The 20158-nt window shown below is 39.2% G+C and overlaps 1 protein-coding gene across 15 annotated transcripts in view; it reads right to left on the bottom strand.

The window, feature by feature from the left end:
• The window catches only part of ppip5k1b (diphosphoinositol pentakisphosphate kinase 1b), a 59065-nt gene that overhangs the window by 32907 nt on the left and 6000 nt on the right, over positions 1-20158 (bottom strand). For 8 of the 15 annotated variants that reach the window (XM_039809191.1, XM_039809199.1, XM_039809200.1 and 5 more), the window contains exons 2-15: positions 12969-13565; positions 11116-11311; positions 8077-8167; positions 6901-6986; positions 6528-6682; positions 6321-6422; positions 5991-6152; positions 4782-4903; positions 3203-3304; positions 2520-2606; positions 1972-2047; positions 1523-1632; positions 1368-1418; positions 1197-1220 (exon numbers count right to left, since the gene is read on the bottom strand). In XM_039809191.1, coding sequence (XP_039665125.1) covers positions 1197-1220; positions 1368-1418; positions 1523-1632; positions 1972-2047; positions 2520-2606; positions 3203-3304; positions 4782-4903; positions 5991-6152; positions 6321-6422; positions 6528-6682; positions 6901-6986; positions 8077-8167; positions 11116-11311; positions 12969-13157 — 1553 coding nt within the window. In that variant the 5' untranslated portion in view covers positions 13158-13565. The remainder of the gene's footprint in view (positions 1-1196; positions 1221-1367; positions 1419-1522; positions 1633-1971; positions 2048-2519; positions 2607-3202; positions 3305-4781; positions 4904-5990; positions 6153-6320; positions 6423-6527; positions 6683-6900; positions 6987-8076; positions 8168-11115; positions 11312-12968; positions 13566-20158) is intronic. The other 7 variants (XM_039809195.1, XM_039809197.1, XM_039809201.1 and 4 more) reach the window with 2 other exon arrangements.

Genomic DNA, 20158 nt, shown 5'->3' with positions numbered 1-20158 from the left:
AGCATTTAGCAGCTAGAGGCCAGTTGGTGGTCAGATGTGGTTGGAGACCAAAACAGAGCTAAAAGGTGTTTAAATATTGGACTTAAATTCATCAGGTAGACAGAAACACGACTCCACATAAATGCAAATGTTGCTTTGTATCTGCAGGATGTGTAAATATGCAGCAGTTTGTTCACCCTATGAAATTGTAAGGTAATAATATGCCAGTTGTTTCTGCCGCCCCCGAAGTGCCAAAAAAAAAAAAAAAGTTATTGCAGGTTTAAACTTTAAACTTTTTTAACAGGTAAACTATAGGCTTGTTTGTAGAAGCCTGTAGAAAGGTTTTGACAGAGAATGTCAACAGATTTGACACTAATACAAGAGCGCAACGTGTAGGAGTTTATTTGAAATTTACAACAAAAACTGTTAAAGCGTATTTGAAAGGGGTATACTGTGGGTTGAATCACTACTGTGGTGTATGAACTGGCAATAGAATGACGAACAGCACATCTTTCACTGAGGTGGATTACTCTTTAGTTGTAGTTTCAGTGGACTGTGTTGCGAACCCTGCCGTACCTTTTCATGAAATTTAAACTGTAAATTCTTTTATACCTATTCAGTTCAGAATATAAAAAAATATTTTTTCTACTGCTGTTTGGAACCTTGCATTTCTTTCAAATTTGATCATCTAAGACTTCATCTTACTTTTGTTGTTGCACTCATTCCAATCTATATTGAGAAGAGCACCAGCAAATCACTTACATGAGTGTAAATGCTGATGGGAGGCAGAGGAAGGAAGACATTAGGAGATTTAGAGTCCAGCTGATATGTGGTGAGAACGGCATGCACACAAAGTAGCACAGAACACTCCGATTTACACACACATACAGAACACAGTGAAATCCTCAAGGACATTTGACTGTGTATGTGTCTGGTGTTAATGGCTAGAAATGAATGTATGTTAATAAAAATGATACACTCAGGGCACAGAACATTAGGAATACCTTTCAAATAATGACTCAAATTTCAAATCTTGCACAAGCCATATGTAAACCTAACTACCTCCTTTACCCTGTTTATACCCATAGTCCCACTTGATCTGTGTCAAGAGAGCGAGCAGGTATTCCTAATATTTTGTACGCACAGTCTAAGTAGACTAAAGAAAAGGAGGGTGGTAAAACCTCATCCTTTAAAGTGAGAAGGGAGATGGTGCGTACTGAGTGTCATTCAAGCTGGATTCCCTTTTGGAGAGAAAGAAGGAGGGATGGGTGGGCAGGAGAAAAGAGAGAGATGAAGGAAGAAAAGCGGAAGTAAAGAGTTAGAGACTCAAGAGGGATGGAGAGAATCAATGTAAACATGTGTCTGAGTACAAGAAAAGTTGACTGAACCTTTGTCGAGTGTTGAAAGATGAAGCTAGTTTTGATGAGAGTGGGTGACTGCTGATAAATGATGACGACAGGAAACAGGAGGATGATGACTGATGTTGTGCGTTTGTGTGTTTATGAGAAGAGTGTGTGCTTGTTTGATGTGAGACGTCACTCACATCTCCAAGACCGTCTTGAGTTGCTCCAGTTTAGATTTCTTCTCCTCGATCTCACAGTCGTTGTGCTCGACCAGTTCAACCAGCAGCAGGCGGGCAATATCCAGCACTTCCTGGAAACACAGAGGCAGTTATTCTTAATTTAGTGCTTATCTTTAAAATTGACCCCACCCACACACCCACACACCCACACACACACACACACACACACACACACACACACACACACACACACACACACACACACAGGATGAATGCAGTGTGTTTAGACAGCTGTGTTGGTATACATATTTACATAACAAAACAACAATGGTTTGTGATCCATAAAAATAATTAAGAAGCTTGATATGCAAACTGTGCTCTGAAACCCTTCATTATGCTGTAATCTTTTACAGCATAATGAAGAAAAAAAAAAAAAGAAGGATCAAGAGATTAAAATCAACCTCACTCACTTGTAGCTGTTTTGGCTTCTTCAGTTTTAGTTTTCCTGACTTGTAGCCTCCGTACTTCTCAAATAACTCAAAGAATCTGTGCAAGAAAAAAACCCCAAATAAAACAGTAGAATTAAGAGACACAGTTACATTGGTTGAGGGCAACATCTTTAAAGTCAAACGTATTTGACATGTTGGTTAATCTCAAAAATAAGTAGGTAAAGAAAGACAGGCTGGTGCAGTTTGTTTTTATTCCCTTAGAAATTTGCAGCAGGGTGAAGATGAGAAGGCAGTTTATGCTGAAATATAATATAATATTGTAAACATCTGCACTTTTCTGTAAATAAAGTACTAAATAGACTCCTAAATGCAGTTAGTGAGGACAATAAATTCTGCATCTTCATCTTCTTATCCACTATTTTGCAGTTACAGGAGGTACACTATGCAAGAATATCTTTCATTTTATTATGGATAATAAAACAAAACAATTTTACAACAGCCCAACTATTTAAAATATATTCTTACAGAACAAGGAAGAGACAACTTAATGCTAAAGCCAAGAGACTTACAGAGGATGTCGGACCTCCATTTTCATCTTTTGCTTTGGTGTGCGATCTCCATGGCGGATAATGGCAATAACACAGCGCAGCTCCATCCTGAATAAGGTAGAGGAGTGGACAGCACAAAATTGAAATGTGGCGGAAACTCTGTTATTTCCCCATTGCACCTCGACAAATGTCCACTAAGACCTTATCCAAGCCTGAACAACACTGCCCATCATCAAGAGTGTCATTAAGAATGAGAAACCAAAGGACACTTATTGATACAAATTAGTGTTTAAGCTATTGTGCGTAGTTTCTGTCTCCCCCATGAGGAATTCTAAGTAATGACAACAACATTGTCGTTGCATCCACCTGATACAAGCCTTCCGTGATCGCGCACCACCCCTCCTCCATGCAGTTGCTTGTAACCAAGGAGGACACGGAGGATTAAAAATCATGATGGACTCTTCAGAAGAGGTAATTATGTTCACTCGAGTTTCTGCATGTGAAAGTCGCCGGACAACACCAATTTCTAAACATAACCATACTGAGAAATACAGAGAGAGTTTTAGGGAGCTGATAGTTTAAAAAAAAAAAAAAAAAAAAATAAGATAGTAGTCCACTGATCAACCTATCTTCCAGGAGTTATCCAGGCTGTCCAGGACCCTTACACCACTTAACGGATCCATTTTTATTTTTTAAGTACGTACATGGTTCCTGAGGTTGTTGGGACGATTGGGATGTCTTCAGCTTCCATGGGGATGGACCAGGGGATGTGGAACTGGGGGGCCAACTCCCTCATCACCATGTTGCTGTTGAGGCAGAGAAAACAATAACAGACTTAAAAGGATGATTGTGTAGGATTTAGTGACATCTAGCGGTGAGGTCACTACCCCCCCCTCCCGACCCTCCCTTCCAAGCATGTAGAAGAGCCTACTGTGGCCTTCAGGTAACGTAAAAACGCGTAAGGCCCTCTTTACAGCCAGTTTTTGGTTTGTCCGTTCTGAGCTACCATAGAAACATGGCAGTGCAACATGGCGGGTTCCAGGAAAGAGGACCCGCTCGATATGAAGGGCTCATTCTAAGCTAACGGAAACACAATAATTCATAGTTTTAGGCGATTTTACACAAATCAAAACACAATTATGAATAATGTATTCTATTTCTGTGAATAAGTCCCTCTCAATCCTAAACCCTGCTCCTTTAAAGGCTTTAAGTTTGAACGGCATTAGAATCTGGTTGAAAGGTAAATATCCCAGAGGGAAAAGACTAAATATAAAGCAAAAGTAAAAATGCCATTAATTCTGCAGGCTTTTACTTGTGCCAGTCAGTTTTATTTTAATATTTTGATTTAAAGTTTTTTTATTTAGATTTTATTTTAACTGAGATATGTTGTGCAACCAAAAGTAACCAGGTATATTAAGATAATCCAAAGATCTTGGACCAAATGTTCTTTTATTTTAAACTCAAACTAGCTACTAAGTTGCTATCAAGATGCTGCAGTTCAGATAATACAAACTACAGTAAATCAAAATATTAGTAAAGCTTCAGTTTCACTTTGCCTGGAAGGAGAGGTGATAAATCAGAAACAAACTAAGATGTAAAGCTGAAACCGGACTGCTGAGCTGTCTAGAGGTGTGGATAAATTACAACAGGACAGCTTCAAGGCAATGTTTACTTTAAAAGGTACAACAAGCAAATTCTTCAAAGTGCCAGAGACGTCAGGTAATATAGAAAACATTGCAATCAAACTAGTCCAGAACAGGCATTGGAAGACATGACCATGTTTATCACAAATTAGAGCTGACATTTACATATATTGTGTTTCTTGAAGGCTTTGGTTTGACAAGATTCTGGTGTCCATTATTTTCATTATTGGCTACTGCAACACAATAGTTTTATTATGAAGGATTTTGATGACAAACTGTGTAAGTGTAGATGTGTGTTTTCTGTTGTGGCTGTCTGTAAGCTTGTGGTCAAAGAAAAATAAATTGTTTTATTTCAGTGCTCTACTCAAACTAATCGGTTTATGGATCAGCAGAGTTACAGGTGAGGCAATGCATGGTTAATTGTATAGGACCTTTCAAACAAGGCAATTCAAAGTGCTTTAGATAAAATGGAAGGCATTCATAGATATACATATATAAAAAGAAGAAATATAATGAGAAACAATATACAAAGACACACATAAATAGGATTTTTAAAAAGAGTAAAATTAAATAAAACATGAAAATAAGCTAAAAACACAATAAACATTGATAAAATAGTATGTAAGCTAATGTCACCTACCCCAGGACTTTGGCACAGTCGTCGTAGTACTTCATGGAGTTTTTGACGAAGCTGAAGCCGTTAACGTCACAAACGTAGGAGTGGCCGTTGGCTCTGAGCAGGTCGAACCCACACACTGTTTGCTAAAAATCACACACAAAACTGAGTTAAAGTATATTTACACACTCCATAGAGATGTTAGACACCATGTGCAGAATAAAACTGTTTTTATTAGACAGTTGTAAGGTTTTTACCTGAGTTTGTCTATTTGTTTTTTGTTCCCCAAAGAAGAAAATGTGTTTTCGTGTGCATTATTTGTGGCATGTTATCATTTCATTTATATGTGTACCTCCCGCTTTTTTCTGTGAAAAGCTTTATTTCTTGTAATAAAACATGTTTTAACTGCAGCTAAATAAAACAGTTGAGCCGTAACATCTGCAACTGTACAACTGTTATTCAGTCGCAGGTTTGTGTTTATGAAGCTTTTATTTCCACTAGTACTATTTACAGGAATATTTTCTATTTGGTCTCATAATCCTTAAAAACAAATTGCCTTTGGGAATACACAAAGCATATTAAGAGCTCTACTTACAATACAAAGAACTTATGAATTATTCATTTTCTGTGCCTCATGCTGTCAGCCTCTTTATTTGTTTGTTGTGAGTTAAGTGAGGTTTCTGAATTCACTCAGTCTTCCATAACGAACGGTGGGTGTTAATGGAGTTCGCACCAGAGATCCTCCCTATTTGTTAAATGTTTGCTGATTACAGCACTGTATAGTAGTGTTGGTCAGAACAGTGTGATATGAACAATTCCCATGGCAGCAGCATAAGAAACAATGCTTCTGGCAGCCCCTGTTCACAAAGTACATTTGTGTAAGGAAATATTCCATTTAGTTTGTAAGTAAAACAATTAAATAGGTAATTACAGTAATTGATTGAAAGATAATGCTCTCCCTGCTCTAAAATGTGTTTCATGAGCTGACAGCTCAAGGTATTACGGTCTCATTGGTGCAGTGTTTGTCTTAGCTATAAATAGATTACTCAACATAAAGAGAGGTAGAGTTTCTGACCACTAACAGTTTGGGCAGCAATAACAAAAGGACAATGAAAGGACCCTAGGCCCATACATTATGCAGTTTTCAAAAAATAAATGCAGGTTTCAAACCTCTTCAATGTTTTCCTGCACACTACGCAGCACTACATCCTCTACATGATGACTAAAGTTTACCTTAAAGGCCAGGCAGACCTTGCGGGCCACCAGTTTCTCCATGGCGGTCAGCATGACGGGGTAGCGGATCTCCTTCCCCTCACTGTCCCTCTCTACCTTTCCGTCCAGTGCAGGAGATTTCCGGGCCTCCGCGTGGGCGTAGTCTGGACCCACTGTGTAAACCTGGAAACACCGCACACGCACACACACACACACACACACACACACACACACACACACACACACACACACACACACACACACACACACACACACACAGAGTCACTGATGCATTAATCAATTCAAGCAATTAAACACCTCCATCAATGGCTGATTGAACATGCACAGTACCTTGACATCAGTACCATCTGTGGGCATGAACTCCTCGTAGATGTAGGATCCAGTCTTTCGTACGCTGCTTTCTGGGGAGTACACACTGCTACGACTCCCTATCTACAGCACGGAAGGGAGAGAGAAAGACAAAGAAGGGGAATTCAAAGGGCATTTGGAACCAAATCTACGTCATGGATTTTTCTGCGTCTATTAGGTGAAAGCTACCTTTCTGAAGAGTCTCTGGCTGCCCCCTCCAGCAGACGTTGGGTAATAGATGTACACATTGTGGTCCTCGGCACACACAGGTTTCTCCACGAAGGGTTTAGGGAACACCTCCCCGTTTACCTCAACATGGTCCTCCGCTTCCACCAGGTTACACTCTGCACAGGGTAAGACTTTTGTTTTAAATTCTTTTAACTAGAACAAAATGTAACTTTTCTGAAGTTACTGATGCCCTGTATGCTGCCATTTATCACAGATGTACAGTATTATCCAATACATCTTTCCTGGAATTGATGGCTTCATTTTAGTGGGTTACCATGAATCAGAGGTTTATACATACAAACTTATTTAACACAAAATAAGAACTCTTACTCACCCTCAGGATTGTCGGGGTCTCGGTTTAACACAGCATAACGAGGCAGGTCAATGCCTTCTTCCTGTAAGATCCGGTACACTTCCCTCCTGACAGGGAATCAAATAAGATTATAAATTACCTCCAAAAAGAACAATCAAAGTGAGTCTATGTATATGGATTTGATGTGTGTGTGTGTGTGTGTGTGTGTGTGTGTGTGTGTGTGTGTGTGTGTGTGTGTGTGTGTGTGTGTTACTTAGAATGAGCTTGTTCAGCTGGCATGCAAACTCTTGTTGGTAAAACAGTGAAATTCAAAAAGGTACATAAGGTGGTGAAAAACCTATACTGATGCAGGTACATTGCTTTATGTGTCGATGTTGATCAGAGAATATACTTCAATAAATCACTGAGTTTCAAAGTAACTTCTTAGATGACAAACTCAAGGGACTGATACAAAGGCAAGCATCATGTGTCCGAGAGCGCAGAGCGGTAGCACTAGTCATTGTTTTACTTTCTACAATACAAATCTCACAGTTACAGTGGTGCTCATAAGTTTATGAACCCATGCTAAAGTTGAATAAAAAGAGGAATAAAAATAAAAAATCATCTTTTGGAAATTGATCTTAATGCCTTAATTAAAACAATAAGGAAAAATCCAACCTTTAAGGACACCAGTTTTCTTTGTGAATGAATAATGTATCGTAAATAAATAAATGTTCTTCCTTAAAATACAGGGGACATAAGTATACACACGGCTATGTTAAATTCCCATAGAGGAAGGCAGATTTTAATTTTTAAAAGGCCAGTTATTTCATGGATCCAGGATACTATGCATCCTGATAAAGTTCCCATGGCCTTTGGAATTAAAATAACCCCACAACATCACATACCCTTTACCATACCTAGATATTGGCATGGGGTACTTTCCATAAAATCGTCTCTCAATGCAAATCAAACCAGCTAGGCTAACTGAAATAAAACCATGCCAATCTTTAGGTATGGTGAAGGGTATGTGATGATGTGGAGCTATTTTAATTCCAAAAAGAAGCCTAACGATGACTTTGTCTAGTTTTTTACCCTTGTTATACTAATGGTATGTGCAGCCACTAGCTTATTAGAGACCATTATTTTGAAATTAGCCCGTAAAAACTTTTTTTGATACCCCTCAGCCCTGTGTGTGTGTGTCTGCTCAAACTGTACCTGTCCTGTATGAAATACTGCATGTTGAGGTCATTGATGAGCAGTGGATTCCTGAGCTTGGCATACTCCACAGCTTTGTCCAAAGGGAAACCTAAAAAAGAAAATATCACACAACATCAATCCTAGCTCAACCAGCATTTACAAACAACGTAAAAAGGAGTAGTAGAAGTAAAAATGATTTCCATACAGTACATTTCTGTTTTGCTATTCTCTGTTGACACAATAGTGAATGAGCCTTTATTCAGTTTAGCATATTAAAAGTGGTCAAAACTATTGTATTGATGGTTTATGTATGAAGTCATGAGAAGGTTGAGTTGGGATGGTGCCTGTTGGTCTTTTGAGCTGCACATAGAGCTGCTTGCTTTCCCTTCGTACTGTATATGGGATCATGTATTGATCCACCCATCTGATGGATTCTAAACTTATCTTAAGTCTGTTGCATTTCAAACTTGTAATGGGTCTTAATGAGTTATTTTCATAAGATGTTAGTGTAGCTCTTTAAAAAAACTTTTACATCTATAGAAACTTCAACAGATTGAAAAAGTCTCTGCACACCTAAATATGTGACAGAGGAAAGCAACATTTGAATCAAAATGAGAAAACTATCACACACTGCATGAGAGTTTTCTCATTTTTAAATCAAGAAACTTCAACAGAAGATTAAAAGGAACAGGTCTTGGGTCATTACCACTACTACTACTACTACTACTACTACTACTACTACTACTACTACGTGTGGGGTAGCCAATTACTGGTAGAGGAAGTGACACATATTATAAGTCACAAATGGCTAAAAACACACAATTCTCAAGGTCACTGTTCACCATATTGCTCTGCATGTGAGCAGGACAGACATGTCTCCAGGAAACATTTTGGGGAAATATTAGGGTTTCTACTTTCCAATAATAACAACAACACAGGACTCATACTATGTTCCCATGGTCTCTGAGCAACAATCCAAAAATCTCATTCTTTTAAAAATAGAATGGAAAAATTGTCTCATGTGATAAGCTCAAGACTTAAGACTCAAATACACACTGTGAGACAGTTCAGTGTCAAAGGGGAAATATAATACTTGAAGGAACACGCCGACTTATTGTGAATTTTGCTTATTCACCGTAATCCCCAGAGTTAGACAAGTCGATACATACCCTTCTCATCTCCGTGCGTGCTGTAAGGCTGTCTGACGGCTCCAGCATTAGCTTAGCCTAGCACAGATCCTGCAGGTAACTGGTTCCAACTAGCCTACTGCTCCGAATTGTGACAAAAGTGACAAAATAACGCCAACATGTTCCTATTTACATGTTGTGATTTGTAGAGTCACAGCGTGTACAAAAAACAACGTAACATGAGACACAGCCATCTTCTATCAGTAAACAAACCGGAACTGTATTCTCAGACAGGCTTGCTGCGAGCATATCACTCCGCCAAGTACTATATTCTTCCGCCTGAGAATATAGTTCCCGGTTTGTTCTACGGTAGAAGATGGCTGTGGTCATGTTACGTTGTTTTTGTACACGCCCTAGTGACTCTACAAATCACAACATGTAAATAGGAACATGTTGGTGTTATTTTGTCACTTATTCGAGCAGTAGGATTACTGGAACCATTCACCTGCCTGTTCTGTGATGGGCTGATGCCGCTGGAGCCGCAGATCGAGCTTTTACAGCACCGAGAATGAGAAGTTTTTTATATTATCTGGGGGTACGATGAATAAATTCCCAATAAGTCGGCGTGTTCCTTTAAATAGAGTATGAAAGCAAATATTCTTTGCTATTTATATTTGGTAATACATGCACAGATATTAAAACAAACTGATCCTAATGTTTGAACGCTTAATGAGTGTTCAGTAGCATGTATTCAAGTGTATAATTTAAGATCATATACTGTACATGGAAGGTGTATTTTTCTTGTTCATCTAGCTCTGCCTTTGTAAACCACACACATGGTCATACAATTAATTACAAGCCATAAATAGATATTAACAATCCCGCAGCTTTTTTCCTCCATTGAGAGATTCCCAGAAACAGGCACTGGTTGCTGTCAAACAGCTTGACACAAACCTGGCAAACTCTTTAAAATATGGCAATGCTTTTTCTGTACACAGAACAGAAAATGTTTTTATTTAACTTGAACAGCCATTAAACTGTTTCAGGGAAACATTTTACTAACTCACTGCCAACACCAACAAAATCATTTCAAAACAAGACTTTGATGTCAAAGAACAAAAGGAGTGAGCATCTCTTATTCATTACTGCGTTGTTACTTTATTGCCATCTCTTTCCCCAGTTTTAGAGATAATTTACTTAACCTCAGTTGAGTTCCGAAGAAAGATTATGGATAGTTTTTTTCTTCTTGTGGAAAACATCAAGGTATTTTGTGATGACAAAACATGATGCAATTGCAGGACATAAGGGTACATATAAACAGCTTAAAAGCAAGATAATTCATTTGGAGGATAGGTAAAACATGGCTTACTCCATATACGTCTGAGTAAACAATAGGGGTGGGGGAAAAAAAACCGGTACAGCATAGTATTGCGATATTTTCCATGGCAATACTGTATCGATACACAGACGCCAAGTATGGATCTATTATCATATATGTGTTGGTCAGTTTGTCTGCTAGGCAATCCCATTTTGCAGCAATAAATTTGAAGTGAGATGAACAAAAAGAGAAATGTATCTTTTTTATCTAAAACAGATGTTGACAAAGTTTCCTTTTGGGGACATCATTTGAAATTTTGGAAAATTTTAAATTTGGAAAAAAAGATAATAAATTGCAATATATCGCAAAATATTGCAATATGTTTAAATCGCAATAATATATCGCATCGTGACATAAGTATCGTGATGATATTGTATCGTGAGGCCTCTGGTGATTCCCACCCCTAATAAACAACTAGTTATACCCATTACATAATATCCATTTTATTTCTATGGTTATACCAGTTTATGCCAGTGTAGCCAGTGAGTCACAGTCACATTTCCCCTCCACCTCCCTGTCATGCAACAGGATGTTTTTAACTTGTTTTTTTACCTTTGGAGTGGAAGGAGATGAGGCAGTCGCAGAGGGGCCATTTCTCGACAGGTTCCTCTAGGATCACCTCCTCTGGAAAGATGACCATACAGATGTAGTCAAACTTACAAAGGCGCTCCAGGATCTCAGTCATGGGCTTGGATTTGGACTTCTTCATCATGGCGCATATGCCGACCACAATCTGCCGCTCTGGTGGCTGGTGGAGACGACAGGGGAGACCAGGGCAGAGAAGGGAAGGATGACAAGTGAGACAGGTAGACAGGTATTGATGACTGACAAAAACATGCCAATGCAGTATGTATAGGGGAATGTAAAGACAGCAGGACGGCATATCCTGGCTCTTTAAAAGCATATCGGAACTTATGGTCATATTGTGAGATGTTAAAGAGCGATACTTGAGTAGTGTGATAGACAGAAAAATTCTCTTTAGAGTTTTACACCCCTAGATCCTAAGGCTAAAAACTACAAACATGGCATAAACCCGCACTCTTCCTGAAAGCTTGGTTTACAATCAAATGGTTGGTAACGTGCTAACTGTAGGTATCTTAATTTAAGCTAATATACAAAGTACATTACAATGCTAACAGCAGAATAAGATGCACTTTGAGCAGAATGCTAAGTACAGCTTGGACTAATAAAGTTGAGTCAAACGATGTAGAGCTGAGCCTACCAAGCTGAGTCGGAGATGTCCTAAAATAGGAAGTGCACAGAGGAAACTCCTTTTGATTTAACTAACAGCATAGCCTTTCCCAGTCCATTTATTTGCTACACAAATGTTGGTACTTACAATGATGATTCTCAAAAGATATAGATTATTTTTTATTATAACCTTTATTTAACCAGGAGAAACCCATTGAGATTAATAATCTCTTTTCAAGGGTGACGTGCCATACTAGTGGTAGTGGTAGGGGACATTTGTCCATTTTACATTCACGTCAACATCAATTTTGTTTTTGGTGTGTTGTGAGCTATACAGCCTCACAGGCCACTGGTGTTGCTACAGATTTTTATTCTATCATAGTAAGGTTTGCTGTCCGTCAATATATGACAATGATGACAGCTGTGTCTTTATCATTATGAAATCATCGATTCATTGACTGAAACCTGAAAATGTCACCATTACTTACCACAAACAGGAGAAAGTTATCGGTTCATCAGCATGCTGACACTTCCCATGCATGGAAAATGTATTTGAATCTTGAGATAGCATTACACTAAATTGTTTTTGTGTACACTGATTCTTACATGAAGTAGGAAAAGTCTTTGCTGTTGTGCCACAGTGGTTGAGGTGACTAAAGTATGAACTACCTGTTACCTGCTATCTGTTCACTCAGTGTAACTCTAGATAAGACCATCAGCTAGTACAACAGAGACATACACTGAGACAAAGAGAGGAAAGCATAGCAAGTAAGCGAGCAGTTAACACAGCACTACCATAAAGTCTTTTTAAGATACAGGACTAAACAACAGTCCAGATGCCTTAACGCTGTTTATCTACTGCATTGTTCTCACGCCAGCCATTGTATATTTCCATCTCCATTTCTTTTTCCACTCCAAATAAAACTATCCTCTTTAAAATTTCCAGTCCTATTAATACCCTTCTGCCCAAAAAATGACCAAAGGTTTAGCTTCCTGTTCCACAATGAAATCATCTTTTTCTATTGTAAATTTACAGTTACATTATTAAGTCATTCATTATTAATACAATGCATGGACTCTAATTTATAAGTGCTAATCATTTTGTGATATTTTATAATTTACACTGCTTAATAAAAACTTTTAAATAAACAAAAATAGTAATAATTTTACTTTGATTTAAAAAGTATTTTAAAGTCTTTACACCTCTGACTTACCGACTCATCTTCGTCGCCCTCCATTTCCTCTTCTCGATACATCTCATTCCTCATGCCTGCCTCCATTTGGCCCATGTCCTGCTCGTCATCCCCACAGCCAACCACAAACCTAGGAACATTTATGTCACCCCGCCCCTGTCCTTCCCCTAGTCCCGGTCCTGCTCCTGGTCTGTCGCAGGTCTCGGACATCACAATCCCCTGTGAAACATGGCTGCTTCGCGTGGCTCCTCCCTAGATAGCGATTATGACAGCCAAGCAGGAAGAATCCCAGTGTACTTTGTTACGACGTCGCTAGATGACTGGCGCCTGAGAGCCTGGTGATAGAGTGAAGGGTATGTTGGTGTTTCTGAGCTGGCTGATAACAGCTACGTGCTTCTGTGTGCGGACAGTATTTGTTGAGGTAGAAAAAGAGCCGTGGATGTCCTAAGAGGTAGAACACAGGGAATGGACTCCACGTATGTTGAGGTAGAAAGTCAAGATCCTGGTTGCAAAACTCCTTGTGTCAGGACAGAGGAGGTCTGGCTCTGAGAGATAACATGACCCAGTTCTTCACACAGGAAACTCCAGGGTCAACATCGGTGCACCATTTTGCTTGCCCTATGAATAAAAAGAAGGTGAAACTGGTTAAGCAACCGGTTCAAACTATTCTTATACGTAGGTGAAAACTGTTAACAAAAAAAGAGTAAAACTTGACAAGTTAAGCACCATTTGGCAGTTGCAGAGACACACACCAGTTACAGATGTGCAAGCTAACTTAAACATTCTGCATCTAAATAACCACAGTCCTGGTTGTTGCAGTATTGCTACATCATCCATTTGTGAAATAAAAGTCAGGGCTGTAACATCAGCTGTAACACAATAGAAGAAAAACTTTATGATTTCTGAGGAAACTGGGTTATTGCATCTCTCAAGACAAAGGTTAGCATACTTAAGCTATGAATCAAGATTTGGCTAGAGAGAATTTCTGGTATGTTGAATATTGAAATATGTATGGATGATGGAAGTGTGTACACAATTATTAATCCATCGTGAAAGGGTGTTTACAGACATGCTAGGTATTTGCATCAATAGTTTAACACAAAACACAGCAAGGTGGAAAGTCCTCACCACAAGATATTTATAACGTGAAATTTAGGGACCCTTTTTTGTCAAACTTCTCCGGGTTACACCAAAGAGCCAACGGAGGAGTTAAGAGTGAGCAACAACAATAGTCTTAATTAGCTTTGTAGCAACTCATTTGGCAATGGCTTGAATGTAGCAGACGTGTATTAATATAAAAAAAGTTACACATTAAAGCTTTAAGCATTTAATATATTTATAATGTATAAATAGAGGTTAAATAATAGAAAATTGGCTGAAATGGAAACAAAAAGAAAAGTGGAGCAGGAAATAACTTCTGCTGCTGATACAGAACAATCAGAAAAACAGATAAAGATCATTCATATCAATGTCAGATTTGTTTTCATCATTTGCGCCTCTGATAATTGCAAAAAACGTGTTGCAACATCAAATCAATGTTTTCCATTTCAGCTATACAATAATTATTTTAGCGTTTATTGTACACTCACTCAGTGTCAGAAGGTTTTTGATCAACTCTCTCTGTACTACAGTCATAGAATCTACTCTTAATTAACTTAAGAGACCTTCTGGAAAAGCTCTTAAATTTAAGGGCAATTATTAATCTGTAGAAGTCTGTACGTAGGCTCTATTTCCTTCACAGCAGTTTAGGCCAAAGCTTTAATTTAGTTCTTTTAGTCTGGCTCACAGCTCCTCTAGGTGAGATGACCCACACTTCACTTTCAGCTCAATATCACTCATCTCTTACACACTTAATGAATGTATGTATGTATGTATGTATGTATGTATGTATGTATGTATGTATGTATGTAGGAGGTGGATCCTTTTTACAGTCTATGGGTGGATCACAATTCTCTGGTTTACATTTCATTTTTCAGACAGAGGCACTTATGACACATCCTAGATGGACCCAGTCCTGATGTCGTTTATCACAACTGTTAAACTAGAGTTACAATTTAATTTTAATGCGTTTCCTGTTGTCCAATCTTCGCGCTGGGCCAAACAACGCCCCATAGCTGCGATATAATCACAACATACCACAGTTATTGCTTAAACATGTCAAAATCAAATCAAGAGCTGCTCACTCCCAAATAGTACAAGGATTCAACCCTGAGGCCTTAAAGTCACAAAAACCATCCTGTAACCTTTCCTGCTTTGTGATCACATTGCTAAAATGTTCTTTTAAATCGTCTCTTTCACGCTTTTGATGGAAAATGCATTTGTATGGATACAAAAGGCACCAAAGGTTAGAATGGCATAATGGCCAGTCAATGTAAAATGGTGCAGTAAAGTGTGGAAACAGCATTTTTAATGGTATTTTATTAAAATGTTATTAAAAGTCTCCTGTGCAGTACTTATATTTAAATGTATTATTAGAATATATTAATCTGGATGCTTGTAAAAAATCTTAGATTGTCTGGGTTAGTTTGCTTGATGGTGCTTGTTCATCATCAGACGGCTTCACAACGAACTGATGCAACACTGAAGTTGTTTCTGCACCTGGTTTCAAATTCCAACTTGTTGAGAAATTCTTGGAAGTGAAACAAAAATAGCTGCTCTTTGTTGTCATTGTCTTTACTGTGATGATAGTCACAAACTAGTTTCAGCCTGTTTTGTGTATTGTAAAAGCTAGAATTGGCATATCAGAAAATTCAGTTTCAAAATGGAAAAAGAACCTTAACTACACTCAATTGTCAGTTTATTAGGTGCATCAAGCTAAAACTAATGCAGTCAACTGTCCTGCAATAAATCCCTCATGAAGGTTAAAATGTTCTGTTTTTGTTCTAGAGAGGTGTTGATTCAACTTTATGGTTATTTTGGTGCTGTTGAATTGGGCTGCATTAGACAGACACAAATATGGGGGCGGGGGCACATGGCTTCATTTTGTCATTGATTACATGCCACTTTGCAACACAGTAATACAACATAGACCTTATTTATTGATATTGATTGATTTCAATATCGATCGATCCAACACCAAAGATTCTTTTGTACCCTAAAATAATGTTTCTTTTCACTCTGACATTCTGGTTCCGCTTCGGATGCCATCAAGCGGGATCTCTGGTCGTAATCAGTCCTTCACTGACCAATCAGCATTCATTAGCAGAATGCTAGCGTGTTATGGGCAACAACAACTCAACCTGTAAGAAATTGAAAGGACATAAGTACTCGTTCATTCAACTTTCGACCTATAATCCATGTTGAACTTGCAAAAACTACAATCAAATCTGAGGTTTGTCAACGACAATCAGGCGAAAGAGACAAATTTAACCGTCTAGCTCCATAGAGTCCCATTCGTTTTTGCACTCGCCTGCGATCGCCCCCAGTGGAACTCTGGTGGAACTGCAACCAAATTCAGTACAATGGGGCTAAATAGGGAGTGGAACGGCTTTCTGTAGACGGGCTTTGGCTTGGTCTATAACGTTAGCTAATTCTTGTTGCAGTGTTTCCTCTATGTTGATTGGCAAGTGGCGGTCCGCCACGGTTAGATTTCTCCCGCCACGGTATCAGAAATATATATACAAAAAGCAGTCTATCAGCAGTGATTGTAAAGAGCACGTCGACGGAGAATAGCGCAGACACGCGCTTCACAACGCGAGTGGGCACTCGTGCCACTCGGAGAAAAGGGAGAAAGAAAAAAGAGACGGGCTGTCCGGAGGACCGGTTGAGATGGCATGTGTGCATTCTTGACAACTGTAAGTCATATAACTTATATTGTCAGTTCATTTAAGCCTGTATTATTCTATAGTTCTTGCACATTTTTAGTTTCACCTTCACCTGCTAGCTAGCTAAATTGCACGTGGCTGTTGATTCTTGATATCATATCATGGCATAGTAGGCTAAACCATGATTATTTCATACATTCATGAAACATATTGGGGGAAATTCATTCAACATAATTCACAGCCAAATAACAATTAAAAGTATGTTATTTGAACATTTATATCCTAACCTAACCTGGCAGGCACTGCCTCCGATTTGGTGTCTGCTGTGGTGCGCAGCGCAGCTCGGACCGGGCGCCGCTGCCCTTTTTTTCCTCCATAAACTCCGCTCTCAGCTCCTCTGCCAGTTGCTGCATGAACTTCCTCCGGGACATTTTACAGCTGGTACACTCCTTGGAGAGGATGTGTGCAATGATTCCAGCCAGTTGTAGCATGTATAAAGTTATATGAACACGTAGACAGCTACCGTCTACGTGTACTGCGCCTTTCACAGAGCGATCGCCCGGTGCTTTTCTTCTGATTCAGAACCGAGTCCATCCATGCTGTAGCCTACGTTACCGACTCTGGCTTTGCCTTCGGCCCATCGGTGATGCATTGCCCACACTTGTTACTCGAGACCGCTAGTTACGTTTCTCTGATAGAGACTATGATTATTACTAAACAACCAAGATGCATCTTCAACCACGCAAAAGATTAAAAACAAAACTGCGAAAATCCGAGCGGTCAATATGACAGTATGGCCAAAATAGGTCAAAGTGATTGGATTTTCTTTGCCTTTTGTGTAATGTACAGTATATAAAAATGAAAATACAGACTCTTTTAGGAAAAGTCAGGTACCAGCAGGATTGTATTTTTTTATTTAGCAAAGTTATTACACATATAAATTTCTAAACGGTTCAAAATGACCGTCCTGGCCGTTCTAGTGTAACCCAGCTTTGGAGTTTTTTTTCCAAAAGCCAAGAAAAATCAAATGCACACTGCAAGGCTGCCAACTTTGCCACTGAGGCAAATATGCAATTAGTTTCATTATGAATGGTTTCATACTATAGCCTACTTTGGGTTTTGGTTTCCCTATGAAGAATTTCTTGTAAAATTCATTTTGTAGACCTACAGTTCCTCAAAAATACAGTTCAATCAAAACGAAATGAAAATATGCCTCATTGTGTGTGAATAGAGGTGAATAAATATATTTGTTTGTGTTACAGCGAAGTGTCAGTTCTGTTTAATACGTAAAACATTTCCTGACGGGGGTCCGACAGATCTGCCCCCACTGCTAAAAAAAAATCCTAGAGGAAACACTGTGTTGGGAAACATAAAATTGCAACATTGTTCAACACGCTAACATTATTTTTAGTGTGATTGTTTTGACCGCAGTTAACAACTCTGGGCTAACCCACAAATTCATCAGTAACGTTAACTGTATAGATAAACTACTAATCTAATGGTAATTTAGCCAGCTAGCACACCCCTGTCTGTCTGCCTCTCTCTTCCGGCGCTGCAAGGCTTCAGTCGGGAGTTACCTCTGGGAGTTGGGAAGGTTGTGTCGCGATTCTGCCTTCTCACTCTGTGACACAAGTTCGTGGATCTGAGTGTCGCAATTTCGGTTTCATATTGCATATCTTTACAGTAAGTATATAAATAAGTTACAATAAGTTGATAGATAAATTAGGATAATTCTAATCATCTATTGCTAAAAATCAAATCGGTAAAAGCTGACAAATTTCAAACATTTGCAACCCTCTTGCTTCCATTTAATTGGTGTTGTGTGCAGTTACTGCTTATTCGTTATCTGATCTCATACAACTCAATAAAGAAACAAAGCTGTTATGTCATTGCCTCACAATTGAGCCCAAGCCCAAGAGTGAGGTGGTAATTGTAGCCAAGCTAGAAGAAGAAACTTGCCACCGTAGTATGTACACAAACAGTAGACGCAGCCAAACCCTGTTCATGTCTCTCATCAGTATAGTCTAACACCCCCCCCCCTTCAAATTCAAACACCACCACCCTGACCCCAACACCCACAACAAACAGCTGACTAGAGGGGAAAAGCCTCCTGAAACAGATGGATGGAACATATCCCCTCTCCATGACGGCCCACAAGCCGACTGTGCGCTCCACGCGGTCTTTGAATGACTGCAAGAACTTATTTAAAGTCACTTCCACTCACATACAGTGGAGATTTGGTCACTGGCATTGATGAACTGTTTTGGCTGCTAAAGAGAAGACATGTGTCCTGAAATGTTTTGCCAGGACATACCATCATATCACTAAATCTCACACCACGTGACCCAGCCTAACCTTGGTACCCAGAAATAACAGTGTCCTCTTCTGCAGGGGGGGTGATACAGGAGCTGAAGGGTGGAGCAAAGGCACGGGTGTTGGGTGCCATGGGCCAGCTACGCTACCCAAAGATAACTCATCATTACTAACGTCTGAGGCGATGACAGGCCACACTAAACAAAGTGGAAGCCCTTCTTGCTTGCCCGGGGGTCGAAGAACACTGACAGACAAACTCGTAAATAAATATAAATGCTGTGAGTAGGCACCACTCAGCTTGAGTTTATTCTGCCATTACTAGGCCAAGGACATGTCCTTTACTCGACTGGCAAAGATAAGCCAACATCGCACACCATAAAAGAAATTCTGCATGATGGTTAGAAACACATACATGCAAACAAAGGATGTATCAAATCATACAAAATTCCAACCAGAGATTAAACCAAGAGACTTCAGTGATTAAACTTTTAGCAATGAGCTCAGCTGGTGTTATGATTGCCTGTAAGGGGTGAAAAAAAAAAAACCTCACTCACACATGACTCAACACCACTGATGGTTCCACTTTGCATGCTATTATAATTCTTCTCCAGGTACACCGTGCTCTGAAGCAACATTTCCACAGAAAATCAATTCCTCTTACGCCTGATTTGCATCTTGGAGGTATCCTATGGTGTGTATACAAGTCTTGCCACTGCTTGCTACCATTGTTCAAATCAAGAAGATACAACAAATCTCTGACAAAATAATACTGAACACGGGTTAGCTCAGTTGGTAGAGGCGCACATATATAGAGGTTTACTCCTCGACACAGCGGCCAAGGGTTCGATGCCGACCTGCGGCCCTTTGCTGCATGTCATTCCCCTTTCATGTCTTCATCTGTCCTGGCCTAAAATGCCCCAAAAAAAAAAATCTTTAAAATTTTTTTAAATAAATAAAAAACTGAACATACAAAGTTATCAACCTGTGCATTCACATATTTTGTGGTCAACATCCATTGTCGTCTTTGGAAAACAATGAAGTTATGCTTCCAACGGGTTCTAATAGCTGTTTGAAAACAAGTGGTACTCTTTATTTAGGCAAAGTTATTGTACAGCTGCTCGTTTAAATGGGGTC

Source organism: Perca fluviatilis, chromosome 8 (genome assembly GCF_010015445.1).
Source record: "Perca fluviatilis chromosome 8, GENO_Pfluv_1.0, whole genome shotgun sequence".
In the NCBI taxonomy this organism is placed as follows: domain Eukaryota; kingdom Metazoa; phylum Chordata; class Actinopteri; order Perciformes; family Percidae; genus Perca; species Perca fluviatilis.
Note: the sequence above shows the minus strand (reverse complement) of the source record. Positions and strands in the feature narration are given on the sequence as shown.